The 20,200-nt window shown below is 49.8% G+C and overlaps 1 protein-coding gene across 2 annotated transcripts; it reads right to left on the reverse strand.

Moving 5' to 3' along the window:
• Window positions 1-434: 434 nt before the first annotated feature.
• LOC149439028 (serine protease 23-like) lies at window positions 435-20,005 on the reverse strand. 2 transcript variants are annotated; one of them, XM_089659559.1, is made up of 3 exons: window positions 19,888-20,005; window positions 15,897-16,027; window positions 435-3,312 (listed from the first exon to the last, which is right to left on the reverse strand). In XM_089659559.1, the coding sequence occupies exon 3, from the start codon at window positions 3,305-3,307 to the stop codon at window positions 2,300-2,302; it is 1,008 nt and encodes a 335-aa protein (XP_089515685.1). In that variant the 5' UTR covers window positions 3,308-3,312; window positions 15,897-16,027; window positions 19,888-20,005; the 3' UTR covers window positions 435-2,299. The 2 variants fall into 2 exon arrangements, with proteins under 2 accessions (XP_089515685.1, XP_089515686.1); XM_089659560.1 differs by lacking the exons at window positions 15,897-16,027; window positions 19,888-20,005 and adding an exon at window positions 12,571-14,469.
• Between the last annotated feature and the right edge of the window lie 195 nt (window positions 20,006-20,200).

Genomic DNA, 20,200 nt, shown 5'->3' on the forward strand with positions numbered 1-20,200 from the left:
GAGTTCCCAATCAGATGTCCCCACCTAGTGTCCCACAGAATCCCACCTGAGATCCAGGATTGTTCCTCAGAGTCCCCCCTGAGATCCAGGAGTGTCATTCAGAGTCCCACCTGAGATCCAGGAGTACCCATCAGTGTTCCCCTTGAGATCCATAAGTTCCCATCAGAGTCTCCCGAGATCCAGAAGTGCCCATCAGAGTCCCACCTGAGATCCAGGAGTACCCATCAGAGTCTGTCCTGAGATCCAGGAGTGCCCATGAGAGTCCCACCTTAGATCCAGGAGTTCCCAATCAGATGTCCCAACCTATATCCAGGAGTGTCCCTCAGAGTCCCACCTGAGATCCAGTATTGTTCCTCAGAGACCCCCCTGAGTTCCAGGAGTGCACATCAAAGTCTCCCCTGAGAGCCCCCCCTCCCCCCCCCCCCCCCCCAAGATCCAGGAATGCCCACAAAGTCTCCACTGAGATCCAAGAGTAACCATCAGTCTCTCCTGAGATCCAGGAGTGTCCCTCAGATTCCCACCTGAAATCCAGGAGTACCCGTCAGAATCTCCTTAGATCCAGGAGTGCCCATCAAAGTCTCCCCTGAGATCCAGGAGTAACCATCAGAGTCCTCCCTGAGATCCAGGAGTACCCATCAGAATCTCCTGAGATCCAGGAGTGGCCATCAGAGTCTCTCCTAAGATCCAGGAGAGCCCATCAAAGTCCCCCCTGAAATCCAGGATGACCCATCAAACCCCACCTGAGATCCAGGAGTAGCCATCAGAGTTCCCCCTGAGATCTAGGGGTGTCCCTCATATTCCCACCTGTGATCCAGGAGTACCCATCAGTGTTCCCCTTGAGATCCATAAGTTCCCATCAGAGTCTCCCAAGATCCAGAAGTGCCCATCAGAGTCCCACCTGAGATCCAGGAGTGCCCGACAAAGTCTCTCCTGAGATCCAGGAGTGCCCATCAGAGTATCTCCTGAGATCCAGGAGTACCCCTTAGAGTCCCTCCTGAGATCTAGGAGTGTCCCTCATATTCTTACCTGTGATCCAAGAGTACCCATCAGTGTTCCCCTCGAGATCCATGATTTCCCATCAGAGTCTCCCAAGATCCAGAAGTGCCCATCAGAGTCACAACTAAGATCCAGGAGTGCCCATTAAAGTCTCCCCTAAGAGCCAGGAGCTCCCATTAGAGCCCCACCTGAGATCCAGGAGTGCTCATCAAGGTCTCCCCTAAGAGCCAGGATTAACCCATAGAGTCGCCCCTGAGATCCAGGAGTGCCCATCAGAGTCCCCCCTGAGATCCAGGAGTACCCATCAGAGTCCCCCCTGAGATCCAGGAGTGCCCATCAGAGTCTGTCCTGAGATCCAGGAATGCCCATCAGAGTCTCTCCTGAGATCCAGGAGAGCCCATCAGAGTCTCCCCTAAGAGCCAGGAGCTCCCATAAGAGCCCCCCCCTGAGATCCAGGAGTGCCCATCAAGGTCTCCCCCCAAGAGCCAGGAGTAACCCATAGAGCCGCCCCTGAGATCCAGGAGTTCCCATCAAAGTCCCCCCTGAGATCCAGGAGTACCCATCAGAGTCCCCCCTGAGATCCAGGAGTGCCCATCAGAGTCTGTCCTGAGATCCAGGAATGCCCATCAGAGTCTCTCCTGAGATCCAGGAGAGCCCATCAGAGTCTCCCCTAAGAGCCAGGAGCTCCCATTAGAGCCCCCCCTGAGATCCAGGAGTGCCCATCAAGGTCTCCCCCCAAGAGCCAGGAGTAACCCATAGAGCCACCCCTGAGATCCAGGAGTTCCCATCAAAGTCCCCCCTGAGATCCAGGAGTACCTATCAGAGTCTCTCCTGAGATCCAGGAGAGCCCATCAAAGTCCCCTAGAGATCGAGGAGTACCCAACAAACCCCACCTGAGATCCAGGTGTACCCCTTAGATTCCCTCCTGAGATCCAGCAGTGCCCATCAGAGTCTCTCCTGAGATCCAGGAGAGCCCATCAAAGTCCCCTAGAGATCTAGGAGTACCCAACAAACCCCACCTGAGATCCAGGAGTAGCAATCAGAATTCCCCCTGAGATCCAGGAGAGCCCATCAGAGACTTTCCTGAGACCCCAACTGTGACCTAGGAGTACCCATCAGAGTTCCCCTTGAGGTCAAGGAGTGCCCATCAGGGGGACTGAGGGAGGGTCATGGCTGGCAGTGGATGCTCCAGTCTCCATATTGCAGTACACAGGGTATTAAGTCACTGTGGGCCGGATAAAACTTTGTAGAGGGCCGGATGTGGCCCTGGGGCCATAGTTTGGAGACCCCTGCTTGGTCCCGATCATTCATCGTGGCAACTTCCATTGGCCTTGCGTATCCAATAGCAAATCTGAGCATATTTGGGAGGAGTCAACCTGACGGCAACATTATATTCTCTGGGCTCTCCGGACACTTCCACCCACTGGTGCCCAGAGAAGACCCCGATGACTTTCCTCTTCCAGCGGCCACCATGCCGCAATCTCCCATAAACCCCCGAGCCGCTGGCCCCGGGACGGGCATCACAGTGCTGGTACAGCAGATGCGTCGTCTGCTCCTGCACCCTGCACGATCGGTAGACCAGCTCCCCAGGCCGGTCGCTGTCAAATCCCGAGAAGTGGACGCGTCTTCCAGCAAGATCCCTCAACGGAGGAGAAGCCGCTAGGTCCATGTAAGGGCGCGGCTGTGCGCGCCGAAGTTCCAGCAAAGCGTAGTCGTAATCCATACTCAGTTCCGTCGGGGCCCCGATCCACGCTCGGGGTAACCGGGTGCTTTTCACGCGTACCCAACGCAGGACCGGCTGGGCTCCTGGCCTCAGGAAGCCAACGCTCAGCTTACGTGCTCCTTGGACGTAGTCCTGACCATCGTGGATGCAGTGAGCCGCCGTCAGGACGTGGCGTTCCGTCACCAGCACGCCGGTGCAACCCGTGGACACGCGGACGGCGGACGCAAAAGGGAAGTCCCTCAGAAACGGACGACTGATAGAAAAGCGAACGTCCGGTCCGTAAATCTGCCTCCGGGATCTCCTAGGCTTCGAATGTCTTCTCACCGATACCGTCGTCAGCAGCCGGCTGCCGTTGGGGTAGACGGTCTCGTAGTCGAGCTGATGGTCCTCATCGAATGTTTCCGGCTGAGACTCTCGCAGGACGCAGGGCCCTCGGCAGACCGTGGTGAACTCTGAGGTGCCATTGGCCGTGAAGTGAGACGGTGGTAAAGGGAGCGCCCGCCTGGCCGCCAGCTGGAGATCACCGATGGCGACCTGGAGGACCACCAAGCAAAGGAGCGCGATGGAGGAGAACCGGACCGTCCTCATAGTCCCTGCAGAGAAACAACAAGAAAACGGTAAATCGTACAGAAAATCGATCGCCAAAACCTCACAATCGCTCAAAAGTCATCATTACAATGGATAGAAACCCACATTGTGAGCGCCAAATGCCTCCGCAAACCCAGATATTACCTGATAGAAGTAGACGTGACATCATCACCATATGTAGCCTGTGCAGAGGGCGGAGCTGTGGGAGGGGCCAGCAGGCCCCACCTGCTACAGGTAAACTACAGGAGGGGGCGGAGACAAGACAAATCACCTTGCAAAAGGAAAGAGCAGAGCTGTGGGAGGGGACCTGCAGGCTCCACCCATTATGGAAAACTACAGGAGGGGGCGGAGACAAGTACGCACAAAGAACATTCGACCAGAGGAAGAAACACACTAAGAACATTCGACTTAGATGAAGACACACCAAGAACATTCGACCAGAGGAGGAAACACACTAAGAGCATTCGAACAGAGGAGAAAACACACCAAGAACATTCGACCAAAAGAGAAGACACACTAAGAGCATTCGAACAGAGGAGAAAACACACCAAGAATATTCAACCAGAGGAGAAAACACACCAAAAACATTCAAACAGAGGAGAAAACACACTAAGAACATTCGACCAGAGGAGAAAACACACTAAGAACATTCGACCAGAGAAGACAAACTAAAAACATTCGACCAGGGGAGAAGACACACCAAGAACATTCGACCAGAGAAGACACACTAAAAACATTCGACCGGAGGAGAAGACACACCAAGAACATTCGACCAGAGGAGAAGACACACCAAAAACATTCTACCAGAAGAAAGGACACACTAAGAACATTCGACCAGAGGAGAAGACGCACCAAGAACACTCGACCAGAGGAAATTGACACACTAAGAACATTTGACCATAGGAGAAAATACACTAAAGAACATTCGACCAGAGGAGAAAACACACTAAAACATTCGACCAGAGGAGAAAACACACTAAGAACATTCGACCAGAGGAGAAGACACACTAAAAAACATTCGACCAGAGGAGAAAACACACCAAGAACATTCGACCAGAGGAGAAGACACACTAAAAAAAACATTCGACCAGAGGAGAAGACACACCAAGAACATTCAAACAAAAGAGAAGACACACCAAGAACATTCGACCAGAGGAGAAAACACACCAAGAACATTCGACCAGAGGAGAAAACACACTAAGGACATTCGATCAGAGAAGGAAACATGCTAAAAACATTTGAGCAATGGAGAACATACACCAAGAACATTTGACCAGGAGAATAGACACACTAAGAACATTCAACCAGAGGAGGAAATACACTAAGAACATTCGACCAGAGGAGAAAACACACTAAGAACATTCGACCAGAGAAGACAAACTAAAAACATTCGACCAGGGGAGAAGACACACCAAGAACATTCGACCAGAGAAGACACACTAAAAACATTCGACCGGAGGAGAAGACACACCAAGAACATTCGACCAGAGGAGAAGACACACCAAAAACATTCTACCAGAAGAAAGGACACACTAAGAACATTCGACCAGAGGAGAAGACGCACCAAGAACACTCGACCAGAGGAAATTGACACACTAAGAACATTTGACCATAGGAGAAAATACACTAAAGAACATTCGACCAGAGGAGAAAACACACTAAAACATTCGACCAGAGGAGAAAACACACTAAGAACATTCGACCAGAGGAGAAGACACACTAAAAAACATTCGACCAGAGGAGAAAACACACCAAGAACATTCGACCAGAGGAGAAGACACACTAAAAAAAACATTCGACCAGAGGAGAAGACACACCAAGAACATTCAAACAAAAGAGAAGACACACCAAGAACATTCGACCAGAGGAGAAAACACACCAAGAACATTCGACCAGAGGAGAAAACACACTAAGGACATTCGATCAGAGAAGGAAACATGCTAAAAACATTTGAGCAATGGAGAACATACACCAAGAACATTTGACCAGGAGAATAGACACACTAAGAACATTCAACCAGAGGAGGAAATACACTAAGAACATTTGACCAGAGGAGGACACACCCCAGGAGTATTCGACTAATGGAGAACATACACTATGAACATTCGACCAGAAGAATAGACACACTAAGAACAGTCAACCAGATGAGAAACCACACTAAAATCATTCGACTAGAGGAGAAGACACACCAAGAACATTCGACCAGAGGAGAAAACACACCAAGAACATTCGACCAGAGGAGAAAACACACTTAGAACATTTGACCAGAAAAGAAAATTTACTAAGAACATTCGACCAGAGATGAAGACACACAGAGAACATTCGACCAGAGGAGGAAACACACTAAGAACATTCGAGCAGAGGAGGAAACACACTAAGAACATTCGAGCAGAGGAGGAAACACACTAAGAACATTCGAGCAGAGAAGACACACCAAGAACATTCAAACAAAAGAGAAGACACACCAAGAACATTCGACCAGAGGAGAAAACACACCAAGGACATTCGACGAGAGGAGAAAACACACTAAGGACATTCGATCAGAGAAGGAAACATGCTAAAAACATTCAAGCAATGGAGAACATACCCAATGAACATTCGACCAGGAGAATAGACACACTAAGAACATTCAACCAGAGGAGGAAATACACTAAGAACATTTGACCAGAGGAGGACACACCCCAGGAGTATTCGACTAATGGAGAACATACACCATGAACATTCGACCAGAAGAATAGACACACTAAAAACAGTCAACCAGATGAGAAACCACACTAAAATCATTCGACTAGAGGAGAAGACACACCAAGAACATTCGACCAGAGGAGAAAACACACCAAGAACATTCGACCAGAGGAGAAAACACACTTAGAACATTTGACCAGAAAAGAAAATTTACTAAGAACATTCGACCAGAGATGAAGACACACAGAGAACATTCGACCAGAGGAGGAAACACACTAAGAACATTCGAGCAGAGGAGGAAACACACTAAGAACATTCGAGCAGAGGAGGAAACACACTAAGAACATTCGAGCAGAGGAGGAAACACACTAAGAACATTCAAACAAAAGAGAAGACACACCAAGAACATTCGACCAGAGGAGAAAACACACCAAGGACATTCGACGAGAGGAGAAAACACACTAAGGACATTCGATCAGAGAAGGAAACATGCTAAAAACATTCGAGCAATGGAGAACATACCCAATGAACATTCGACCAGGAGAATAGACACACTAAGAACATTCAACCAGAGGAGGAAATACACTAAGAACATTTGACCAGAGGAGGACACACCCCAGGAGTATTCGACTAATGGAGAACATACACCATGAACATTCGACCAGAAGAATAGACACACTAAAAACAGTCAACCAGATGAGAAACCACACTAAAATCATTCGACCAGAGGAGAAGACACACCAAGAACATTCGACCAGAGGAGAAAACACACTTAGAACATTTGACCAGAAAAGAAAATTTACTAAGAACATTCGACCAGAGATGAAGACACACAGAGAACATTCGACCAGAGGAGGAAACACACTAAGAACATTCGACCAGAGGAGGAAACACACTAAGAACATTCGAGCAGAGGAGGAAACACACTAAGAACATTCGAGCAGAGGAGAAGACACACCAAGAACATTCAAGCAGAGGAGAAGACACACCAAGAACATTCAAGCAGAGGAGAAGACACACCAAGAACATTCGAGCAGAGGAGAAGACACACCAAGAACATTCGAGCAGAGGAGAAGACACACCAAGAACATTCGAGCAGAGGAGAAGACACACCAAGAACATTCGAGCAGAGGAGAAGACACACCAAGAACATTCGAGCAGAGGAGAAGACACACTAAGAACATTCGAGCAGAGGAGAAGACACACTAAGAACATTCGAGCAGAGGAGAAGACACACCAAGAACATTCGAGCAGAGAAGACACACCAAGAACATTCAAGCAGAGGAGAAGACACACCAAGAACATTCGAGCAGAGAAGACACACCAAGAACATTCAAGCAGAGGAGAAGACACACCAAGAACATTCGAGCAGAGAAGACACACCAAGAACATTCGAGCAGAGGAGAAGACACACCAAGAACATTCGAGCAGAGGAGAAGACACACCAAGAACATTCGAGCAGAGAAGACACACCAAGAACATTCGAGCAGAGGAGAAGACACACCAAGAACATTCGAGCAGAGAAGACACACCAAGAACATTCGAGCAGAGGAGAAGACATACCAAGGACATTCGAGCAGAGGGGTCCTCCTCTAAGTCGCTCCGATTCGATCCATCCCTTCCATGCAGACTCTGGCTGTGCGCAGGACGCCCATCACCCATGATGGGGAATCAAATTCCAGGGAAATCGGAGGCCGCAGGCGACAGGCGACCCAGAGAGCGAGCGATCGATGATGCCTGGGAGCGATCTCCGTCTCCAGGAATGTGCGTTTCTGCGATAAGTCGTTTGGCTTTAGGAGAATTCTTTCACCTCCTGGAAGAGGAACATTTCTGAAGAATCGTTCGTATCATCCACCCGGATCTACAGAACGATCGCTCTCTGCTGGACCGCGGTGCTTTTCCGCCCATTTTTCGCACATCCCTGAGCGTCACGCACACAGAAGAGAAGTCGATTTCAGATGTATGACGACAGCACCGAGCGTCTGCTAAAGTGCAGCGCATTTCTGGCGCGGAGAGCAGCCCGTTGGAATGACGCTTTTCCCAAAAAAGATTGGTGACAATGCACAAAGATCTGAACGCAGCCCTACACACCTGCCGATGCGGGGGGTGGGTGCAGAGCATCGGCACGGCCTGTGCGTCTTATGTGCGTCTCATGTGCATCTTACGTGTGTGTCATGTGCGTCTTATGTGCGTCTCATGTGCATCTTACGTGTGTGTCATGTGCGTCTTATGTGTGTCTCATGTGCGTCTCATGCGTCTCATTTGCGTCTCATGTGCATCTTACGTGTGTCTCATGTGCATCTTACGTGTGTCTCATGTGCATCTTATGTGCATCTCATGTGTGTCTCATGTGCGTCCTAAGTGCATCTCATGTGCGTTTCATGTGCATCTTATGTGTGTCTCATGTGCGTCTTAAGTGCGTTTCATGTACATCTCATGTGTGTCTCATATGCATCTCATGTGTTTCTCATGTGCATCTTAAGTGCATCTCATGCGTGTCTCATGTGCGTCTTATGTGCATCTCATGTGTGTCTCATGTGCATCTCATGTGCGTCCTATGTGTGTCTCATGTGTGTCTCATGTGCGTCCTAAATGCATCTCATGTGCGTCTTATGTGCATCTCATGTGTGTCTCATGTGCATCTCATGTGCGTCCTATGTGTGTCTCATGTGTGTCTCATGTGCGTCTTAAGTGCATCTCATGTGCGTCTTACGTGCGTCTCATGTGTGTCTCATGTGTGTCTAAAGTGCGTCTTTATGTACATCTTTATGTACATCTCATGTGTGTCTCATATGCATCTCATGTGTGTCTCATGTGCGTTTCATGTGCATCTTATGTGTGTCTCATGTGCGTCTTAAGTGCGTTTCATGTACATCTCATGTGTGTCTCATATGCATCTCATGTGTGTCTCATGTGTGTCTCATGTGTGTCTCATGTGCGTTTCATGTGCATCTCATGTGTGTCTCATGTGCATTTCATGTACATCTCATGTGTGTCTCATATGCATCTCATGTGTGTCTCATGTGTGTCTCATGTGCATTTCATGTGCATCTCATGTGTGTCTCATGTGCGTCGTAAGTGCATCTCATGTGCGTCTCATGTGTGTCTCATATGCATCTCATGTGTGTCTCATGTGTGTCTCATGTGCATTTCATGTGCATCTCATGTGTGTCTCATGTGCATCTTAAGTGCATCTCATGCGTGTCTCATGTGCATCTTAAGTGCATCTCATGCGTGTCTCATGTGCATCTTATGTGCATCTCATGTGTGTCTCATGTGCATCTCATGTGTGTCTCATGTGCATCTCATGTGCGTCCTATGTGTGTCTCATGTGTGTCTCATGTGCGTCCTAAATGCATCTCATGTGCTTCTCATGTGCGTCTTATGTGCATCTCATGTGTGTCTCAAGTGCGTCTCATGTGCATCTCATGTGTGTCTCATGTGCATCTCATGTGCGTCCTATGTGTGTCTCATGTGCGTCTTAAGTGCATCTCATGTGCGTCTTACGTGCGTCTCATGTGTGTCTCATGTGCATCTCACGTGCGTCTCATGTGTGTAGGAAATTGATACAAAATTCTGAACAATTGCAGGAAATCGATACAAAATATTGGAACACTATCCGTCCGGTTTCAGCCAATTCCACCTCCTTACCTCGATGACAGATCTCCGCATCAATGGAACGCCGTTTCCTCGCCGGGCGCGGTCCGGCACAACAGAAGGTGGACTTTAGAAGCAGGTCGGGGCCGGCGGAGCCGCAATGGTCACCTGATACCCGGTGTGACATTTCAGAAGGCGCTGATGTCACCGGGACGCATCAGTGCTCTGCGTCACGTTATGGGCGTGGCCAGGGAAACACTTGCTGATTCAACCAATAAGAAAACAGGCTTCTATAAACATCAAACCCCGATCCCCGAGGGCTGGGTCACGTCAGGGGCCACAATACAGCGTCGGGCGACTTTCCCAGCGCAGTCCCACCGCGAGACGAGAAGAAAGCCTCATCCCCCGCCCGGCCATTTTTGTATTGCATTGTTTGCACCAGGTGCGGTGAAGGAACGCGTGCAAAATCGTGCGCATAAAAAAATCGCTGCCTATTGCAGACCCCATCAATTCCTGATGACGCTCCCCCATTAACCATGCAAGTTCGCACTCGCGACCGGGCGCTTTGGAGCAGCGTGAATTTTTTTTACAAAAACTGTTTTTTGCGCATTTCACCCATTGAAACGAATGCGTTACCCAAAAATTACCCACAAAAAAAGAACGCACGCCCGGATACACCTCCTGCTGTGCAACCCCATCCACCGCCTCCTGCTGCACTGCAGCCCAGAGAACCTAATGAAATGACCTAATGTCAATGCATGACATGTCAATAAAGTTTGTTTTAAAAAAAAAGCACAATATTCTGCAATTGGCGCTAAACGATTTTTATCTTTTGAAAAGTCATTGTCAATCTATTCATATCTGCAACATAAAATATGACCCCCTCCCCAGTGATCCCGCCATGAAAGTCCCTGCTTAGGCACTTCCTGTTATGGGTGACAACGTGCTGTCCCTGTCTCCCAATTGTTCTCCTGTGTTGTCACCCTGGTGATTCCACCATGAAAATCCTTGCTTCGGTACTTCCTGTTATGGGTGACAACCAGGGGCGGACTGACAACTCATAGGGGATCATGGGGCCCCTGTGTCCTTGCCCAAACTCAAAAAAGCTTATGAAAAAGGTACCAGGGGCATCTCATGGGGCCCCCTACTGACCCCCGGGCCCTCGGGCAGTGCCCGAGTTTCCAAATGGTCAGTCAGCCCCTGGTGACAACATGCTGTCCCTGTCTCCCAATTGTTCTCCTGTGTTGTCACCCTGGAGATTCCGCCATGAAAATCCTTGCTTTGGTACTTCCTGTTATGGGTGACAACGTGCTGTCCCTGTCTCCCAATTGTTCTCCTGTGTTGTCACCCTGGTGATTCTGCCATGACTGTCCCTGCTTAGGCACTTCCTGTTATGGGTGACAACATGCTGTCCCTGTCTCCTAATTGTTCTCCTGTGTTGTCACCCTGGTGATCCCGCCATGAAAGTCCCTGCTTAAGCACTTCCTGTTATGGGTGACAACATGCTGTCCCTGTCTCCTAATTGTTCTACTGTGTTGTCACCCTGGTGATTCCGCCATGAAAATCCTTGCTTTGGTACTTCCTGTTATGGGTGACAACGTGCTGTCCCTGTCTCCCAATTGTTCTCCTGTGTTGTCACCCTTGTGATTCCACCATGAAAATCCTTGCTTTGGTACTTCCTGTTATGGGTGACAACCAGGGGCGGACTGACAACTCATGGGGCCCCCGGGCAATAGGGGATCATGGGGCCCCTGTGTCCTTGCCCAAACTCAAAAAAAGCCTATGAAAAAGGTACCAGGGGCATCTCATGGGGCCCCCTACTGACCCCGGGCCCTCGGGCAGTGCCCGAGTTTCCAAATGGTCAGTCAGCCCCTGGTGACAACATGCTGTCCCTGTCTCCCAATTGTTCTCCTGTGTTGTCACCCTGGAGATTCCGCCATGAAAATCCTTGCTTTGGTACTTCCTGTTATGGGTGACAACGTGCTGTCCCTGTCTCCCAATTGTTCTCCTGTGTTGTCACCCTGGTGATTCTGCCATGACTGTCCCTGCTTAGGCACTTCCTGTTATGGGTGACAACGTGCTGTCCCTGTCTCCCAATTGTTCTCCTGTGTTGTCACCCTGGTGATTCCGCCATGAAAATCCTTGCTTTGGTACTTCCTGTTATGGGTGACAACGTGCTGTCCCTGTCTCCCAATTGTTCTCCTGTGTTGTCACCCTTGTGATTCCACCATGAAAATCCTTGCTTTGGTACTTCCTGTTATGGGTGACAACCAGGGGCGGACTGACAACTCATGGGGCCCCCGGGCAATAGGGGATCATGGGGCCCCTGTGTCCTTGCCCAAACTCAAAAAAAGCCTATGAAAAAGGTACCAGGGGCATCTCATGGGGACCCCCTACTGACCCTGGGCCCTCGGGCAGTGCCCAAGTTTCCAAATGGTCAGTCTGCCCCTGGTGACAACGTGCTGTCCCTGTCTCCCAATTGTTCTCCTGTGTTGTCAGCCTGGTGATCCCGCCATGAAAGTCCCTGCTTAGGCACTTCCTGTTATGGGTGACAACGTGCTGTCCCTGTCTCCCAATTGTTCTCCTGTGTTGTCACCCTGGTGATTCCGCCATGAAAATCCTTGCTTTGGTACTTCCTGTTATGGGTGACAACGTGCTGTCCCTGTCTCCCAATTGTTCTCCTGTGTTGTCACCCTGTCATATGGGCTTCTGATGGACACAAGCATGGTCCACTGTTGTCACCATCCCTGACAACTGCCATGTAATCATCTCTGAAGACGGGAAGTGGCTGCCAAGAGGCCACGGGAGATCAGCAGCTCTGAGATGGGGCAAAGTAGGAAGAAAATGAACGAAAATTTGAAAAAAAAAAAAAGACAATTGATCACAAAGGAAACTGAAGGTCCTCCAGGAGGTGAGGACACCCCAAGGAGACCATGTCAGGTGCTCGGCCTGTCCAGTCCACCACCCAATGGTCTACTCACCTCCAAGTGAAATCAGAACTCCTCGTTCCCCGTAGAGACAACCAGATTTCTGAGCTAAGAAACGATTGTCAGCTCACAAAGCTGCCGTTGTTCCCGTCACTTCACCCCGCCCTGAGCCCGACACGCACAGAATATCGAATGCAAACTCTTTGTACCCCGGAGACATCCATCCTGGTGGATCCAGACCTGACTTCACTGACTTCCATCCAGTCTTCTCCTTCTATATACAGGAAACCTTTTGTTGGAGCGTAGACCGCCGCCCATCCCAAGCATGCCTACGCTGATGGACCTACCTCTGCTGGAAGTCCGCTCCCGGCATCAACTACTCTGTAAAATGATACTTTCCAGGGTTACTCCCGAACTTGCCTCCTGCTGGTTGGAGGTCATGTCCCCGAGTTCTTCATCCTGGCTTCATATTGGAAATCCTGCTCTTCTGAACCTTATTCACCCCTTTCATGGCCAACACTGAACCCCAACACTGTACTAGATCAGAGGCAGGGGCGTAGCTACAGGGGTCCCAGGGATCACAACTGTGACCCGGCCCCATGCTGCGGGGGGCCCATGTGGCCCCCTTGTACACCTGGACTGGAGGAATGGTGGGAACCAATCTCTCCATGTTCTTCCTGCAGCCACAGAATGCCTGCAGGAGAGGAGGAGAAGTCGACATTCAGCAGTTGCAGGAGGAACATAGAGAGATGGATTCCTCTATATTCCTTCTTTTCCTTCCTTCCTTCCTTCCTTCCTTCTTCTGCTATCTCTTCCTTCCTTCCTTCCTCCATCTTTTCCTTCCTTCCTTCTTCCATCTTTTCCTTCCTTCCTTCTTCTTCTGCTATCTCTTCCTTCCTTCCTTCCTCCATCTTTTCCTTCCTTCCTTCTTCCATCTTTTCCTTCCTTCCTTCTTCTTCTTCTTCTTCTATCTCTTCCTTCCTTCCTTCCTTCCTTTCCTCCTTCCTTTCTTCTTTCTTCCTTCCTTTCCTTCCTTCCATCATTTCCTTCCTTTCTTCCTTTCCTCATTCCTTCCTTCCTTTCCATCTTCCTTCTTCCATCTTTTCCTTCCTTCCTTCTTCCATCTTTTCCTTCCTTCCTTCTTCTTCTTCTATCTCTTCCTTCCTTCCTTCCTTCCTTCCTTCCTTCCCTCCTTCCTTTCTTCTTTCTTTCTTCCTTCCTTTCCTTCCTTCCATCATTTCCTTCCTTTCTTCCTTTCCTCATTCCTTCCTTTCCTCCTTCCTTCCTTCCTCCTTCCATCTTTTCCTTCCTTCCTTCCTTCCTTCCTTCCTTCCTTCCTTCCTTCTTCCATCCATCTTTTCCTTCCTTCCTTCCTTCCTTCCTTCCTTCTTCCATCTTTTCCTTCCTTCCTTCCTTCCTACTTCCATCTTTTCCTTCCTTCTTTCTTCCATCTTTTCCTTCCTTCCTTCCTTCTTCCATCTTTTCCTTCCTTCCTTCCTTCCTTCCTTTCTTCCTACGTCCATCTTTTCCTTCCTTCCTTCCTTCCTTCCTTCCTTCCTTCCTTCCTTCCTTCCTTCTTCCATCTTTTCCTTCCTTCCTTCCTTCCTTCTTCCATCTTTTCCTTCCTTCCTTCTTCCATCTTTTCCTTCCTTCCTTCCTTCCTTCCTTCCTTCTTCCATCCATCTTTTCCTTCCTTCCTTCCTTTCCTTCCTTCCTTCTTCCATCTTTTCCTTCCTTCCTTCCTTCCTTCCTTCCTTCCTTCCTTCCTTCCTTCCTTCTTTCCTTCCTTCTTCCATCTTTTCCTTCCTTTCTTGTTCTTCTATCTCTTCCTTCCTTCCTTCCTTCCTTTCTCCATCTTTTTCTTCCTTCTTTCCTTCCTTCTTCCATCTTTTCTTTCCTTCCTTCCTTCCTTCCTTCCTTCCTTCCTTCCTTCCTTTCCTCCTTCCTTTCTTCCTTCCTTCCATATTTTCCTTCCTTTCCTCCTTCCTTCCTTCCTTCCTTCCTTCCCTCCTTCTTTCTGACACCATTGTTGGAACTAACAGGTCACGAAGGTCACACTTGCGACCAGGCCCTGGCGTTCTGCCACTGGGCTTGGAGGGTAGGGCCCCTGCGGCTGGTCAGGGGGGGCCCTTCCACCAGGGCGTTGAAGGTTCTAGTTACGCAACTAATCAGAGGATTCTTACCTTCAATATTCTACACTTTGAAAAATTGAACAGCATTTTCTCTTTCTTTGACCGATTTTCCATTGATGTTGAATCATGTCCCACGGCAAATAATACGAAATCCCCTCCAACCCACTTTGTGGCCATAACATCCTCCACACTTCTGGGAAGACTTTCCTACAAGATGTTGGAGGGGGTCTGTAGGAATTTGTGCCCATTTGTGAGGACAGGTACTGATGTTGGAGGAGAAGACCTGGCTCACCACTGGGGTTCCAATCATCCCAAAGGTGTTCAGGAGGGAGAGGTCAGGGCTCTGTGCAGGACCTTGAGTTCCTCCATGACCTCACCCCTACTGAGCACCATTGGGATGAAAAAACCTCATACAAAGGTGTTCCATAGGATTAAGGCCAGATATTGATGTTGGGTGAGAAGACCAAAGGTCTTTCAAAAGTAGGTTGAGGTCTGGGCTCTGTACAGGTCACTGGAGTTCCTCCACACCAAACTGGTCATCCATGTCTTTATGGAGCTGGCTTTGTACACGGGGGACAGTCATGGTGGGACAGAAAAGGGTCTTCACCAAACTGGTCCTCCATGTCTTTATGGAGCTGGCTTTGTACACAGGGGACAGTCATGGTGGGACAGAAAAGGGTCTTCACCAAACTGGTCCTCCATGTCTTTATGGAGCTGGCTTTGTACACGGGGGACAGTCATGGGGGGACAGAAAAGGGTCTTCACCAAACTGGTCCTCCATGTCTTTATGGAGCTGGCTTTGTACACAGGGGGACAGTCATGGGGGGACAGAAAAGGGTCTTCACCAAACTGGTCATTCATGTCTTTATGGAGCTGGCTTTGTACACAGGGGACAGTCATGGGGGGACAGAAAAGGGTCTTCACCAAACTGGTCATCCATGTCTTTATGGAGCTGGCTTTGTACACGGGGCACAGTCATGGGGAAGAGAAAAGGGTCTTCACCAAACTGGTACCACATGGCTGGAAGAGCACAATTGTCTCCAATGTCTTTGTACGATGGAGGATTACCAGGACCCTTCACTGGAGACACCTGACCTCCATCATCTGGAAGAAGTCCATGTACTTTTAGAAATATAGGTTGGTTTGGTGGCCAGGTGGCCACAATGTTTAGCCAAGCAGACAGAGCCGGGTTTGGCACCAAGCCTTGTGGCACACCACTGTTTGTACTTCATTCACAGCCACACTTACCCCTCTCAGTTCTGTACCCAGCGATTACAATCCCGCACTTCCATGGGCTCGGCGTCTCGTTCTGCTCCTTTTTTAAACAAAGCGACTTGTTGCATCGACAGTGGACCTCACCCCGGGAAGGAGGCTAGAACCTGCAAGGAGGAAATAATTGGTGGTCAGTTCGTGAAACGCACCCTGAACCCTAACCCTATACTACGCCTTACCCTGAACCCTAACCCCATACTACCCCTAACCCTGATCCCTAACCCCATACTACCCCGAACCCTAACCCTAACTTCATACCAACCCTACCCCTGAACCCTAACCCCATACTACTCCTAACCCCATACTACTCCTAACCCTGAACCCTAACCCCATACTACTCCTAACCCTGAACCCTAACCCCATACTACCCCTACCCCTGAACCCTAACCCCATACTACTCCTAACCCTGAACCCTAACCCCATACTACTCCTAACCCTGAACCCTAACCCCATACTACCCCTACCCCTGAACCCTAACCCCATACTACTCCTAACCCTGAACCCTAACCCCATACTACTCCTAACCCTGAACCCTAACCCCATACTACCCCTACCCCTGAACCCTAACCCCATACTACTCCTAACCCTGAACCCTAACCCCATACTACTCCTAACCCTGAACCCTAACCCCATACTACCCCTAACCCTGATCCCTAACCCCATACTACCCCTACCCCTGAACCCTAACCCCATACTACCCCTACCCCTGAACCCTAACCCCATACTACTCCTAACCCTGAACCCTAACCCCATACTACTCCTACCCCTGAACCCTAACCCCATACTACCCCTACCCCTGAACCCTAACCCCATACTACCCCTAACCCTGAACCCTAACCCCATACTAACCCTAACCCTGAACCCTGACCCCATACTACCCCTAACCAGTTTTCATCCTCCAGTCCTGTTTACTGAGGGGCAATAATAATAACTTCCTTCAGCGATGGGAACACCTGGATCCAATGATTTGGAGGGCTGGCCCAACACATCTGGCAATGTAGCGTGGTTGATGTGCCTGGCGGGGTCTTAGGGTTGGGGTTTGGGGTTCACACGACCGACGATTATCAATCAGGCCTACAGCGTTAGTGCGAGTTGCTCGTTGGGTTTGACGTGCATTTAATGCGCATTGAAAATCGCTTCCCGAACACCCGAATGTGCGTTTGACGGGCATTAAAGGTGCACTAAAAACACGCCGGATGCCTTTTTTTGGCTGTTGTGAATAAGGCCTAACATACCGCAAACGCATGGCGGCGTGGTTATGGTGCGTTATTATAGACTTGAATGGAAGGAGTTGAGAGGCTTCAATTTTGAGATGACGTGACGCAGCGCTAATGCTTCATGGTTTGATCATTGCAAATGCACCTCAAACTCCTGCTGTCAGTGCCAGTGTGAACAGGGCCTTAGGGTAAGTATGGGGTTAGGGTTCAGGGGTAGGGGTAGTATGGGGTTAGGGTTCAGGGTTAGGGGTAGTATGGGGTTAGGGTTCAGGGGTAGGGGTAGTATGGGGTTAGGGTTCAGGGGTAGGGGTAGTATGGGGTTAGGGTTCAGGGGTAGGGGTAGTATGGGGTTAGGGTTCAGGGGTAGGGGTAGTATGGGGTTAGGGTTCAGGGTTAGGGGTAGTATGGGGTTAGGGTTCAGGGGTAGGGGTAGTATGGGGTTAGGGTTCAGGGGTAGGGGTAGTATGGGGTTAGGGTTCAGGGGTAGGGGTAGTATGGGGTTAGGGTTCAGGGTTAGGGGTAGTATGGGGTTAGGGTTCAGGGTTAGGAGTAGTATGGGGTTAGGGTTCAGGGGTAGGGGTAGTATGGGGTTAGGGTTCAGGGGTAGGGGTAGTATGGGGTTAGGGTTCAGGGTTAGGAGTAGTATGGGGTTAGGGTTCAGGGTTAGGGGTAGTATGGGGTTAGGGTTCAGGGTTAGGGGTAGTATGGGGTCAGGGTTCAGGGTTAGGAGTAGTATGGGGTTAGGGTTCAGGGTTAGGAGTAGTATGGGGTTAGGGTTCAGGGTTAGGGGTAGTATGGGGTTAGGGATCAGGGTTAGGGGTAGTATGGGGTTAGGGTTCAGGGTTAGGAGTAGTATGGGGTTAGGGTTGGTATAAAGTTAGGGTTCAGGGTTAGGGGTAGTATGGGGTTAGGGTTGGTATAAAGTTAGGGTTCAGGGTTAGGAGTAGTATGGGGTTAGGGTTGGTATAAAGTTAGGGTTCAGGGTTAGGGGTAGTATGGGGTCAGAATTAGTATGAAGTTAGGGTTCAGGGTTAGGGGTAGTTCAGGATATGATGTTGGGGTTCAGGATATGATGTTGGGGTTCATAATAGTATGAGGTCGGGGTTCAGGATATGATGTTGGGGTTCATAATAGTATGAGGTCGGGGTTCAGGATAGGATGTTGGGGTTCATCTTAGTATGATGTTGGGGTTCAGGACAGGATGTTGGGGTTCATATTAGTTTGATATTGGGGTTCAGGATATGATGTTGGGGTTCAGGATATGAGGTCGGGGTTCAGGATATGATGTTGGGGTTCAGGATATGAGGTCGGGGTTCAGGATATGATGTTGGGGTTCAGGATATGATGTTGGGGTTCATAATAGTATGAGGTCGGGGTTCAGGATATGATGTTGGGGTTCATAATAGTATGAGGTCGGGGTTCAGGATAGGATGTTGGGGTTCATCTTAGTATGATGTTGGGGTTCAGGACAGGATGTTGGGGTTCATATTAGTTTGATATTGGGGTTCAGGATATGATGTTGGGGTTCAGGATATGAGGTCGGGGTTCAGGATATGATGTTGGGGTTCAGGATATGAGGTCGGGGTTCAGGATATGATGTTGGGGTTCAGGATATGAGATCGGGGTTCAGAATAGGCTGTCGGGGTTCAGGGTTAAAATGATGTTGGGGTTCAGGATATGAGGTCGGGGTTCGTATTAGTATGATGTTGGGGTTCAGGATATGATGTTGTAGTTCAGGATATGAGGGCGGGGTTCAGAATATGATGGTGGGGTTCAGGATATGAGGTCGGGGTTCAGGATATGATGTTGGGGTTCAGGATATGAGGTCGGGGTTCAGAATAGGATGTCGGGGTTCAGGGTTAGTATGATGTTAGGGTTCAGGATATGAGGTCAGAGTTCAGAATATGAGGTCAGGGTTCAGGATATGAGGTTGGGGTTCAGGATATGAGGTCGGGGTTCAGGATATGAGGTTGGGGTTCAGGATATGATGATGGGGTTCAGGATATGAGGTCGGGGTTCAGGATATGAGGTTGGGGTTCAGGGTTAGTATGAGGTTGTGGTTCAGGATATGATGATGGGGTTCAGGATAGGAGGTCAGGGTTCAGGATATGATGATGGGGTTCAGGATAGGAGGTCGGGGTTCAGGATATGATGATGGGGTTCAGGATAGGAGGTCGGGGTTCAGGATAGGAGGTCGGGGTTCAGGATATGATGGGGTTCAGGATAGGAGGTCGGGGTTCAGGATATGAGGTCGGGGTTCAGGATATGATAGGGTTCAGGATATGATGGGGTTCAGGATAGGAGGTCGGGGTTCAGGATATGAGGTCGGGGTTCAGGATATGATGGGGTTCAGGATAGGAGGTCGGGGTTCAGGATATGAGGTCGGGGTTCAGGATATGATGGGGTTCAGGATATGATGGGGTTCAGGATATGATGGGGTTCAGGATATGATGGGGTTCAGGATATGATGGGGTTCAGGATATGAGGTCGGGGTTCAGGATATGAGGTCGGAGTTCATCTTAGTGTGATGTTGGGGTTCAGGGTTAGGTTGGGGTTCTCTGCCATCTCTGGGCCCCCCCTAGCCCCCATGGGCTGGTCGATATTTGCAGGCCGCCTCCCCCAGCGCAGCGCGGCGTCGGGACCGGAATGTCAGTTGCAGAGACGGAATAGAAGTGAAATGTGGCGATGAATCTTCTGCGTTTTCTTGGCTCCTCCCCCCAGTTTTGCGCCCAGCTAATCGCCCGGCTTACCTCAGCCTGCCAGGTAATTGGCAGCACGCCGGCCGTCCCGTCAGTGATCGCTGTACCCCGGGTAGTCCGCTGCGCTGGTGTCACCCCTCCCCGTGCAGGTAGACGTGGTGTGTGGCGGCGGTGGGAGGGTGGGGGTGGGCATGCTCCCGCACGTCAGGAATGCGCTCACACTGGAGGGATCACCTGCTGGACGACTCACACAAAGGCCTTGTAAACCTCACATCTATTAGGGAAAGTGGGGGATTAATTATACCTCGGGCCCCGGGGCCACTCTCACTTCAAGGCTCCCCGCCAATTGGAAGCTTTTATCTGA

Source organism: Staurois parvus, unplaced genomic scaffold (assembly GCF_062004578.1).
Source record: "Staurois parvus isolate SC_StPar_1 unplaced genomic scaffold, SC_StPar_1.0 ptg001163l, whole genome shotgun sequence".
Classification (NCBI taxonomy): Eukaryota; Metazoa; Chordata; class Amphibia; order Anura; family Ranidae; genus Staurois; species Staurois parvus.